This window comes from Sphaerodactylus townsendi, linkage group LG02 (genome assembly GCF_021028975.2).
Source record: "Sphaerodactylus townsendi isolate TG3544 linkage group LG02, MPM_Stown_v2.3, whole genome shotgun sequence".
In the NCBI taxonomy this organism is placed as follows: Eukaryota; Metazoa; Chordata; class Lepidosauria; order Squamata; family Sphaerodactylidae; genus Sphaerodactylus; species Sphaerodactylus townsendi.
The window spans coordinates 22338806-22351798 of NC_059426.1; the positions used below are offsets into that span (position 1 = coordinate 22338806).

The 12993-nt window shown below is 40.9% G+C and overlaps 1 protein-coding gene across 7 annotated transcripts in view; it reads left to right on the forward strand.

Moving 5' to 3' along the window:
• NCKAP1 (NCK associated protein 1) overlaps positions 1-12993 on the forward strand; it is a 73594-nt gene that overhangs the window by 22995 nt on the left and 37606 nt on the right. For 4 of the 7 annotated variants that reach the window (XM_048485945.1, XM_048485947.1, XM_048485949.1 and 1 more), the window contains 4 exons: positions 7647-7739; positions 10638-10694; positions 11606-11748; positions 11840-11930. In XM_048485945.1, the coding sequence (XP_048341902.1) occupies positions 7647-7739; positions 10638-10694; positions 11606-11748; positions 11840-11930 (384 nt within the window). The remainder of the gene's footprint in view (positions 1-7646; positions 7740-10637; positions 10695-11605; positions 11749-11839; positions 11931-12993) is intronic. The other 3 variants (XM_048485946.1, XM_048485950.1, XM_048485952.1) reach the window with 1 other exon arrangement.

Consider the following 12993-nt stretch of genomic DNA (forward strand, 5'->3'; position numbering starts at 1 on the left):
ATCCAGTAGAGAGGTTAATTATGAATCCTAGAAAATATAAAATTATCAAATATATCATTTCATCATGAAAAGATTTCCCCAAACCATTAATAAAAGGAATGGTAATTACTCCAGTCGAATTTAGGTCGTGTGATTTTAGCAAGATAGCAATCTGTATTCATTTAGGAGTTCATGTTTCTGTAAGCACTGTGCAATAAAGACTTATTGTATACATTATTAATTTTAATTATTTTTTCTGCTTTTCTCACCTTTTTTTGGTCCCAGACACAATCTCAGCCATTCATCAGTATATCTCTTAAAAATCCCATGCCGTTGGCACTTCTTAATGGATATCTGTGGTTGGAGGATTTTAAAGAAGTTTAGGTAAAGGACAAAGTAGAATGCCATGTGGTTCATGATGCTTGTGTCCTCATTGAGGAAAAAGATCCCCTTCCCCAGAAGCAGTACAAGTACCTGGCGGAAGCAGAAACAGGCATAGGAAAACCCATAGAAGGCCTTTTAAAATGGAATGTAATCACCTTTATGCAATCCATTTGCAACACTCCCTTATGGCCAGTCTTTAAAACAGAGGGTATTACTTGGCAAATGACTGTCAACCTTAGGGCTCAGTGCAGTGACTCCTTCCTTTGTTGCCAAATACAATGAGATCTTGTCAGCCATAATTGGAAGAGCTAACTAGTGCATTCCATTCTGTCTGTTCAAATCCTGACCACAAATTTGGTTTCACATTTCGTCAGCAACAATAGGTTCTAAAAGAACTCCACAAGGCTTCCACTCAAGTCAAGGTTATAGTCCAATTCCCACACTCCCCTTAAATACATACTCTCAGGAAAGATCCAGAATGGGCAAGTTTCCAATGCACACATTGCACAATGAACACTAGCACTTGTAATTGGGGAGCGGATTTCAGAAAAGAGCAGATAGACTCCCTCACCCCCTCTGGACCATCCTGGAGTTGTAGGAACTTGACTGTTACCTATCTGTTTACACAGACTCAGATTGGACTGCCCAGGCAACTACAGTTTGGCTCTGCATTCGAATGTCTAAGGACTGCAAAACCTCAGATGGCAAGCCCATATTCTATATGGACCAGTGGTTCTGCATAGCTACCCTAATTCAGGACAGAAGATCCACCACCTGTGGTCCTCATGTAAAAGGCCACAGATGTTCACATTTGAAATAATGGCAGATGCCATTTCAAAGTTAGCCACCCTAGAGGACACAGGAGTTGCCCCACCCCCACCCTCGCCCCACCTGTTGACCGCTAGGCAACAGCACCTACACCCAACACCTTGCCTCCACCTTGCAGTTCATCAGAAAGGAGATATGCAAATAGCCCAGTTAGCAAAAACAGGAAAAAATTCCACTGACCATTATAGACCATTATGGAGTCTACTGGGCTGTTGACCCCACCCAGAACCCCTGCTATATTGTTCCCTTAGAGGAGTGGTTCTCAACCTGGGGGTCGGGACCCCTTTGGGAGTTGAACAACCCTTTCACAGGGGTCGCCTAAGACTCTCTGCATCAGTGTTCTCCATCTGCAAAATGGATAAATGGGGGTCACCACAACACAAGGAACTGTATTAAAGGGTCGCAACATTAGGAAGGTTGAGAACCACTGCCCTAGAGGTTCAGGGCAGCCTGATTCCAAGGGCTTATCTACGAGCAGGCAGAAACAGGGATCCTTCAAGTGGTACCCAGGGCACATATCAGGGCTGCCCTAGCTTAGATATGCCATTGCCGTCCAATCTCTGAATGTAAGATGGAGATGGAACTGGATGCTTCAACTTGTATAAGGGCTTCTCTTATCCCAGTAGCATTTTTAAGAGGTTGAAATTTGACGAGTCAAAGTTCTGGTCAGTAATATGTGTGAGAAAGCATGCTATACAAATTACTAATACTGCTGCTTTTTTAAGTCCTGGAGACCTTTTTGAGCCTGTGGCACCCTTGGAATTCTGAAACAGGTGGTGATTGCAACCACAAAATGGCTGTTGCAGGAGGTCAGGCTGGTTACAAAATAGCTGTTGCAGGGGCAGAGCCACACACATCGAGGAACCCCAAGTACAGAGAAGAAAGGGGGGGGGTGTAATTTGAAAACACATTGGGAAAGAGGAATGAGAGAGAATAAAACCAGTACTGTGGTAGGAGCTGCTGCTGAAACAATATTTTGTAAATCTGGATAGCCAATCAGATCTCTAGTGGTCAGTCAGGAGCCCCACCTGACCCCACTCACTTTCTAAAAATCACTTGGTGAGCAAAGATGCCAGCAGGCACCCATGAACACCATGTCGGAAGCCATGCTTCGGTTCTCCTCTTATAGCAAGTGAGATGGATTAAGAGATAGTTTTAATTTTGTGGGACATTTGCGTTCTGTGGTGGTGTGTGCATCAGTTCCCACACATTATGCATTTGGTATAAAGCTTGCCCACCGACATTCATCATGTCTATAATATAAAATAAAACTCAAGTCTCTATGCTTAAGAGCCTCTGTGAATAGCTTCTGGTTTGTATATTCTTCTGACCACCATCTGGGGAGGAGGGGAATTATGTAAACATGACCTACTCATTTATGCACAAACACACACACACCCCACACACCCCGGTTATTGTGGTCCAAATATACAGTTGAAGAGGCACACAGCTTCCATGAGTGTGCCAACATTCCAGAGTCATGCAGAAACTACCTCTGCATTTTCTCCAAAGAGGTTATTGGTAGGGATGGGGGGGTGGGGATGGAACACCTTGCTCCTGAGTGTGAGAGATACTAATGTATGTGTAATCCTGACTCTTGCAGAGCTGGGGGTAAGGGGTCCTCACTCTTACCATTAGTACCAAAAAACTCGCATGAATTGATAAAAGACCTAGGGGAAACATTTTTTATTTAATCTATTATCTGGCCGCAGTAAAATAATAGCAATAATAGCTGATTGGCATCTTTCCTCTGTTTCTTTAGTTTAACCATCTCACTTGCGACATCTCCCAAATGCTTTTGAATTTCACTACCATTTTACAAACAGTGTGCCAGGTAGCATACCAGTGTGCTATATAGTTTCCTTAGAATCTTGAAGCTACTTTCATGATTCCTTGGATTCTGGTTTATTAAAAACTAATATGTTGTTGACTTCTTTCCTCTACCTAGAGAAATTGTCAGCAAGTTGGGTATGAAAGATACGGTGACCCATTTCGAAGGAATAGTCTTGAAGTATGCCTGTTTTTAATACCTCCAGGTTAAAGCAAGGTTGGCATTGGGGTGGATAATGATTAGCATTGGGGTGGGAACAGTGTAGATAAATACCTTTTTGGACTTGAATTCTGTTAACTCTGGAACTTACCAGTGCCCATTCCTAACAGAGGAAAGAAGGAGAGGGAATGTCTACTAGATAAAAAATAGACAGTCAACTAAAATTGGCAGAAAGTGCAGCTTTAACTTACTAGGTTTTTTGTAACGTATTTGTCTATTTTTAAATTTTTATTTATTTTAAAAATTTATACGCTACCCTATACGAGGTGTCAGGGCAGCTTGCAAAATTAGAAACAACAGTAAAAACATATAGGCAATCATAAAAACCATAGTATTACCCACATACCCTTTCCCATCCCAGACCCGGCAGTGTCCAGAGCGGACATTGCGGGGTCAAAGGCCTGGGTGAATAGGCAGGTTTTCACTAGATGCCAAAACCCATAAAGGGTTGGTGCCTGGCAAATTTCCACAGGGAAGCTGTTCCATTGTGACCAGCTATTGATAAAACCCTCCAGCGCACTTCCTCCCCCTGCACCTCAGCAGGGTGTATGTACCTGCTACTAAATGTGGTAAAAAAATTAATATTTTTTCATGTTATCTTGAAAATAACTAATGCTTGGAAAGTTTCCCAATATCCAAGTTTTTAACTTTTGCATGGTTTAGAATTCAAAACAAAGATGGCATCGATTAGATCTCATGTATGATAGCCAGTTCATCCGTAAGTCACATAATTGTTCTTTGATTCTGTGGGAACAGGCCAGAATGTGTATAAATTTGTTTAATCAAGAATTATGGGAAGTCATAGAACCAAGGATTTGCAAAGAATCAAAATGGGAGCTTCTGTGTAAGTGACCAGCAAGCCTGCATTTTTGCAACAGGTCAAGAAGGCATCTTACCAGCAGCTTGCTAGTGACTATGCAAACAAGCAAGATAACATCTTTGACATCTTGGCACTGAGGGCCTACGTGACAGAAGACAGATGCAATTTTATTACCTTGTTTTTGGGTTAGAAATGAATGTGATTAGTTAAAGGCAAAAGTGTTTTTCTATATAGCTAAATGAACACATAAATGATAAGTGATTCACATGTATTTGTATTTTACTATAATCCTATAATTGTTAGAATCATTGTATAAGTCTTAGAACATTTCAAACTGGGGAATTGTTAGAAACATTTCATGCTGGGAAAAGAAAAGTTTTATGAGCCTAAGGAATGCTGCATAGCCTGGGGACATAGCTCTCTCCCTGGGAGAAAACTAGCAAAACGGGTTTTTCTTGGAGGAACAAGCTAGCTTTTATGGCAGTTCTTTGTATATGCACAGAGAGAAAGCACGCACAAACAGCATGTAGCATTTGACGTAGAATAAGAGGTTGTCTTATTGTGACCAAAGACAGATCTGACCAATGGAGTTTGAACACATATGAATCATCATACGTGGAACAAAAGGGGAGGACTGTGTGATGTTTCTGCATCTACAAAAACTCAGGTTTTCCTATACTGGGCGTGCCTCCTTCGAGAGCCACCCAGGAGAGGGCAATCTCCTGTAACATTCTAAACATTGTATTGGGGCGTGCCTCTCCTTAGGGAGAGGTCACCTTCTTCAACTTATCTGTATTCTGTAACGTTCTAAAATCCGTGTCTATCACTCGAGGGCACTAAGGGCGTGTCTCTTCCTCGGGAGAGTTCACATTCTGTAAACTGATCTATATTCTGCTAAGTAAAACTGTTTGTTTGTTTTCTAATGTCAGATGTCTTTCGCTTTATTTCAAATTTTAAGTTTTTCTTAAAACTAACTCAGCTGTGTAGGACCAGAGAGCGGCCCTGGCTCCACAGTTTCTAAAATAAAAATAGACTGAAGGGCTTTTGCTTATACATGGATTTTCAGTATATTTAAGAGTATACCGAGTTCTACTTTAATTCCAGTTGGCAATAGTTGCATTCTGCTAAATTCACATTATCTGAGGAGGGAGTATTGATTGTGACTTGGTGCCTTTGCCACAGGGTAGGACTAGCCTAACAATTGTGGACTTTGAAGGTTCACTTGTTGGCATCCTTTTGATGTCCTAATATATGAGTGCTAAAAATTCAATCAATAGCTATTGTTTCTGTACCTACTTTCCCCTCATCAGAATGGTACTTTTGATGTTTCAGAATGTACCCATATATAACTGAAGGTATAAGGTATAAGAAGTATGTCAGGGGAGGTTTACTTTGCTGCATATAAAAGAGGATAATTGTAAAAAAAGGTCAGATATTTTCTGAGAGATGTTATGTGCTGTATGTGACTCCTGTAATTCTTTCTTTGTGTCCTGTCCACAGTTCCCTTCCAGTTCCCACAAAACCTGCATTGTGGTTAGTGTTCTATTGCTGACACCATTCCCATGAATATCTGTTCATTTGAACAGTCAGTAGCCAGCATCCAGTGGCCTGTGACCAGAAATATAAAATGACAACGTGGTTCTGCTTGCAGAATATCTTCTGCATCGCCTGGCATTTTCCTCTTCATGGGCCCAGAAATGGCTCTTAAAACACCTTGTTCGAGTAGAAAAACAGCTTTGTTTCACTTAAGGCCCCTTCCGCACATGCAGAATAATGGGTTTTCAAACCATTTTCACAACTGTTTGCAAGTGGATTTTGCTATTCCGCACAGCTTCAAAGAGCACTGGAAGCAGTTTGAAAGTGCATTATTCTGCCTGTGCGGAATGACCCTAGTAAAAGGGACAAGTGCAAAAAAAAATTCACATTCCTACATGCACAAGGATCTTAGTGCTTGTGGAAATGTTCCTGCAGATCCCAGCCTGTGATATCACAAGCAGTTCAGCCTGGAGGGCTTGCAGACAGCTTACTGCCAATTTCTAAGGCCCCTTCCGCACACGCAAAATAATGCATTTTCAAACCACTTTCACAACAGTTTGCAAGTGGATTTTGCTATTCTGCACAGCTTCAAAGAGCACTGAAAGCAGTTTGAAAGAGCATTATTCTGCATGTGCCACACTGTGTTTTCTGGTCTGAACAACCAGTTACACTTCAGCTTATTTTGTCCAGAAATATCCAAGTTACTCTTTAGATTCAGATAGAAATTGAGGAACTGAACAGCACAACAGAGGGGAGAGCGAGGGTTAGATGCAGCCTGCAGAGATTACCTTTTATGTGCAAAGGGGAAGTGATTTTTCTGATTGATGTGATAAGGAGGAGGGTATGCTCTTAAATAGTTGATACTTTGAGCAGCCAACTGTTTCTATCTAATGTATGCATGATATTATCAGCATTAATGAAATGTTTTCTAAAATGTTTTGTACATTGAAAAGTGTAACAGTTGTATACCAACGGTATAGAAAGTTAAAGAAAGATACTATTTTTTCCTCCCTTGCTCTTTGAATAACTTGCTCTGTTTTTCTTTTCCACTGAGTAGTTTGCATTCTGCAAAAATTACTTATCTGAGCATTGCTGAAAAATATGGAGTGAAAAATCTACTTTTCTGTCCTCTAAAGATTCTTGTATTCATGTTTTTTTCTCTTCCATTTCCTCACCAGTGTCTTAACACGCTAGCCTCTTGCTTTTTTCCCTCATTTTCGTTTCTTTTGTTGCTTGTGTTTTAATGTATATTGTGTTGTATGGAACTGGTTAAAGAACCGTTACTGTATTTTATGTTTGTATCTACATTTTATTTTGCATGCTTAACGTGGCTTTACCTGGATATTCTTTTTGGTAAGTTCTGAATTTTAAAAGCATATTGTTTTTTCTGTAGTAAATCTGTAAGCTCTCCTGTCACCTCTTTTCCCACCTCAAGAAATCTGTCCTTGCTTTTTGTCATGCTGATTTGTGCTCATAGAACTGTTTTGCTTTGACTAATTATTTGTATAACTAATGTTTTCAATAGTTCTTAACTTTATCTCTTAGCTCTTCTATATCGCAACTTTGGCACTAATGAATACTAACTAGCTGATAGCCAGCAATTATTAGCAAGTTAGTTGTCAGGTACAGTCCCCCACTCTGAGGGATTGCATAAGAACTGATGGAGGCCTCTTCTCTGTGTAGATGGACAGGTTTATATGGTAGCCATTGCTGGCTAGTTGGCTTGCTTGCTGCTTCGCTAGACTGGAAGTTGAATTGGAGAGGGTGGTCTGGAAGGGAAAACGCAGTATGCTAACCTTCTTCAATGCTTGCACCAGTGGTAGGATGCAAGCAGGACTTCTGGGTTTCTGCTGGGAGGGAACTTCCCTTTTTTAAAAAAAACAACTACTATATGGGAGTATCTTGGTATTCGGGAAATGTAGTAGGCATTTGCTCATGTGGAAAACCTGATTTTGCCAGCTGCTTGCAAGTAAGATCGCGTTGCCTTTTAAAAGTTACACATTTGCTTCTAAGAACTGTGTAGTATACGTGTGTGTGTTTCATTTGCAGCAACAGCTTGCACAACTGCAAAAAGAAAAATCAGAGATTCTGAAGAATCTGGCTTTATATTACTTCACGTTTGTTGATGTTATGGAATTTAAGGTAAGGAACACCCAAGTACAGAACATCTGTCCATGCAGAGCAGGATGGGATTCCGCTGATATACACTGCTATGGCAGGAAGCCCACAATTTCCCCAGACGTTTTGCTCCATGAGGCAGTTGAAGAACATTACATGTTTTGATAGGGCAATCATTGTTCTTGACAATGTCAGCAAGTATGTGGTAGAAGCAAAGCTCTCTAACAGTAAACCTGCAAGTTGCATAAAATGCAATGCAAGGTCCATTCACGACATGTAAAATGGTTTTCATGAAAACACTTGCTGGAGATTGTGAGTCATTTCTACCAAGGTTTCAAAGCCCAAGCCGTTGGTGCTTTTTTGTATGAAGAGAATTTTGAACTATTTGGAAAGCTAAGGACTTGTTGCATAGTATCAGAAAAATGGCTAGGTTCTACTTAGAATGTCCAAACATGTTAGTGACAGTTGTTGAAAAGTTGGTTGAGAGAAATCCTTTGAAGTTAAGGATGGTTGTGGATTATCATCATTGGATCCTACTATCATGATAAGCAAACCAAGTGTTACAGTCACAGAATAGAGACGACTTGAATTTCTGCATGCAGCAAATCAAATCAATGGCACAACTGGTGAAACATCAAAGCAAAGAATCAAAACAATTAGTTACAGCTGCCCACAATTAATTCAAGGCTTATTTTCAAGCATATGTGTTAAAACAAGATGATGAAGTTGGATTAGAGACATGTCAAGATGTGCCTTATCCTGACTTGTGGTAGTACTTCAGTTGAAAGTGAATTTTCAGTTAGTAAGACAATGTTAATAAAGAATTTACACTAAAAATGTTGTCCGTCAGTTACAGATTTATGATAATGTCCTGAGTTCTGGAGGACTTGAATCTATTATGATTGATAGAAGAATTTTGCAGTTAGTCAGGCATTCTTACACATGATACAGAATGTACTTGGAAATTTAACACAAGAAGCAACAAGAAGAAACTGGGGGGTGAGAAGAAAATTGTGGAAGAAATTAAACATCTTTTTAAAAGTCTGAGAAATAAGCCAAAATAGAAGAAGAAACAATTGATGAGAAACTAAGGGTAGATGCAAAACAAAATGAGAAAACTTGAGAAGTGATAGCGCATGTTCAACCTTTTCTGAAAGAGTATTTATACTCTAGTGCAGTGTTTCCCAACCTTTTCAACGTCACAGTACTCTTGACCTCACCCTTCATATCTCATGGTACCCCTGCCACCCACCCACCCACTTCCCCTCCCAGTGCCCCTGCTTGCCACCTCCCCACTTTCCCCTCCCAGGGTGAAGGGAAGCACTGGGGGCAGGGCAGAAAGTGGCTGCTGACCTTGCGACAGGCCCTGCCCCCTGGGCCAGCTCCATGTCCTTGCTGGCACCAGCAGGAGACACCACAAAAGTGAGGGGGGGCGGTAGTGTTGCCGCGGTACCCCTGGGACATGCTCACGGCACCCCAGGGTACCACGGAACCCTGGTTGGGAATCGCTGCTCTAGTGTCTTCTTTTTTGAGCCTGTAGGCACCTTTAGAATTCTGACATGGTGTGATGGACACAGCCATAAAATGGCTGCCTCAGGAGGTAGATCCAGCCATAATGTTTTTCACACCTTATTTTCAGTCACACAGTGAAAGTCCTTGGCTGTGGTGTCAGCTGCTGCTAAAGTAACACTTAAAAATCTGCACAAGATATTAGATCTCCAGTGGCCATTCAGAAGTATTGCTTGCCAAAAGGTCCACTGGCCCCATCGCCTTTCTAAAGACACTTGGTGGGTCCAGGAAAGGTGTGGGCGAGTGCCATGGCATTTATGGGCACCATGTTGCGGGCACCTCTGTCCTACCTTGACTTTTAACTGCAGTTTCAGAACAAATGGCCCAGTCCAGATGGGAGGGGGGCTGAATTGTCATCCGGGAGCAGTGGAAGGCTGTGCTAACACATTTGCCTCTTCTGCTAGCATAAGAGGCACCCATACCAGTGGAGAGAGGAAACGGGACGGTGGCTGGACACCCCATAACTCCATGGTGGCCAAGCGCAGAAGTGGGCTACATTGGCAGAGGCAGGGTTGGGGGTGGGCCAGGTCATTCCTAGGACTGGAGCTGACTTTAAGCAGCTTCCCCTAACATCCCAGCCTGGGAACACCCCCCCCCCCCCCGAGCTCACCAACAAAGTCACAAAAACGTGCCTGGTTTGGCTGTGGGGGACTGCAGGAAGGTTTTCAAATTTCCCTCCTTTCTGCGGCTCCCAGAAGCCTCTTTGGAGGTGGCCCAGTGCTACATTCACTATGCTGCCCCCTGCTGCTGCAATACTCCCTCCCCCCTCGTCATTTGAATTGTGCTGTTAGTTACATACTGTGGCTTACTTGAACCATTTTAAAAGCACATTCATTGAAATTTATCTGATACAGTTTTGCTGTAGTTTCAAAAGAAGAACAAAAATGTTCAGTTGAGATTATGTGTAGTGAAGTTCCATCTTCATGCAATTTTAAGTGCAGTTGCAAAACGGATGTGTTCAGTTAATTTTGGGGGGGAGTGTTATTGTCTCAAAAGTTCTTGCTGAGACTCAAAAATTCATATTGGTGCTCTTATACATGCATCTGCATTTTAGTACTTGCGTGATTTTAAATGTGATTTTAATATAAAACCTTTACTTAATGTAATGTAAACTATGACTTTTTAAACTTTGGGTTATTTTTGAATGGTGGTCGGGGAAATCAACAAACATTGGTCAGGGGAAGTCAGGGAAATGGAAAATAAAATCTTAGCAGCAACCCTGTTAAACCTAGCTCACACAAACGCATTTCTGCAAAATCGTACTAGCTAGTGAAGCTTAAAATTTCACAAAAGATTGTAAGATAAAAATTCTAGCCAGCTATTTCATTTTCATTTTCTCTCTTTATTTCAAAGGACCATGTCTGTGAGCTGCTGAACACTATTGATGTTTGCCAAGTCTTCTTTGATATTGTAAGTCTGTGGGCATGCTGTTGAAAGATAACTGTGTGATCCTATGCAGAGTAACAGTAGTTTCAACTCACATTTTGATAAAGTGATAAAGTTCACTGATAAAGTGAACCCTTTCAGAATTAGCTTTTTGTTTTCGGCAAATGCAGACATAGGACCTAAACTATGGGAGCAAGGGTAGGCAGGCTTTCATTCCTCCTTGACCCAGCAACTTCTTTTCCTCTTGTTTTTATCTTTAAGGGACATACTAGCATCCATCCTAACTGTAGTAAATGCTAATTTGGTTCCTTGGTTGACTAGAATTTCTGTTCAGGATTTGAAGATAATTCGGAATGCTGGCTAGCCGTAATTGCAGTTAAAATGCGTCTAGGCTTATTCTTTAAATATGGTTAAGATTTGGCAAGGAAGGGGGATGTATTTAGAGAAGGAAACTGATTTGATTTCAGGTTAGTAATTGCAGTTCGTGCATCAGGACCCCACACCAGTCCCAAAACCAATATGATAATATTCGGAAATGCCTCAGAGGAGAAACTGAATCTGTTATGCACATTTATATCCTGCAGATTACAGTGCAGCAGGTATAATTAATATGTGCAGACAGAGGAAAGAATCTTCCAGGTGTTCCAACAGACCATGTCAAATTGTGCAGGACTGTTCAGATATGTAAAAGATGGGAATTTGAAGATGATTCCTTATTTGTATATGTAATTTCATGTATACTCTGCCCTCTGATGGGGATCTGAAATGGTTTACATCATTCTTCTCTCCATTTTGTCCTTACAACAGACTTGTGAAGTAGGTTAGACTGAGAGTCTTTGGCCATCCCAAGGTTGCCCTGTCAGCTGTAAGAATGGCATGGCAAACATTCTGTAGATAGCACTAAAATATAAAACTTGTTTGTTTTATATTTCTAGACTGTAAACTTTGATTTAACGAAGAACTACCTAGATTTAATTATAACCTACACAACACTAATGATATTGCTGTCTCGGATTGAAGAACGGAAGGCTATCATAGGATTGTACAACTATGCGCATGAAATGACGCATGGAGCAAGGTAAAAATGCACTGCACAGAGGTAGCCTTTTGGGACTGGGGGTATATTTCATGAAATCTCTTCCTTCATCACATTTTTTTGATGTCTTTAGTGACAGGGAATATCCACGTCTTGGCCAGATGATCGTGGATTATGAGAATCCTTTGAAGAAAATGATGGAGGAATTTGTACCACATAGTAAAGTAAGTGTGAAGCTTTCTTTCTTTTTATTTTGCTGAATGCAGGCAAGAACAGCTTATATTCCGCAGGGCCTGTAAGACTGAGTTGTTCCGCCGGGCCTTTGGAGTGTCCAGTCGCTGAAATGTGCGCCCCCCCCCCCCTCTATATTCGATTACCACCATATGCTACCCTCTTAGAGGGGAGTTCGGCCGTTCCCTTTCCTTAGGGAGGCCTCTAATTAAATTGGGTTTTGGGGTGCCTGATATCTTAGTATTGACCGCTGCTTTTAATAGATTTTAATAGATTTTATTGGTTTAATAATTTTACTGATTGTAATGAATATTGTTGTGCACCGCCCAGAGCCCCTCGGGGATGGGGCGGTCTACAAATTCAATCAATCAATCAATCAATCAATCAATCAATCAATCAATCAATCAATATTCCATTTTTCAGTACTCCTCCCATTCTTGTGGGGATTTAGCAGAACGCAAAATGTTCAATGAGCACGTTTGTGTGAAAGACAAAAAATTTTCACCTTTCCCTTCTTTGTAGAGGTTTCAATATCCATACTTTGTGAATGAACAAAAAATATTAATGTTTATTTGCTCCTCTCTTTGATATTTGAATCTAAGATTGATATGGGTGTTTATTGTAAATTAATACAATACTCTTTCCACAACATAAATGTGGTGGTCATTATTGCTCCAGAGTAACATTTTAACTTTTGCTGTCTCTCTCCTGGCCAAACGTTCCTAAGCCATATTTATTTCAGTGCTTCATGGAAAATTTGGAATGACAGTGGCTTCTTTTTGCACTGAGCCTGGTCCTCAGAAAAAAAAAATTTGCATTGGTTGCAGGCTGGCCTTGTTGCATTCTAGTGGATGGAGGATCTGCAAGTTATTGTTCTGATGTTTTAAAAAATTGCATCCGCCTCTGTTCTTCATACATATTTCGCATTTCTGTTGCACTTCATGCACGAGGCTTTGCAGTAATTCTCAATCACATCAACACTAGAGACAGGTGATTAATGTCTTCATCACACATATCCATACCTGAACCTAGGAAGAATTTCTCATGCAAGAATAT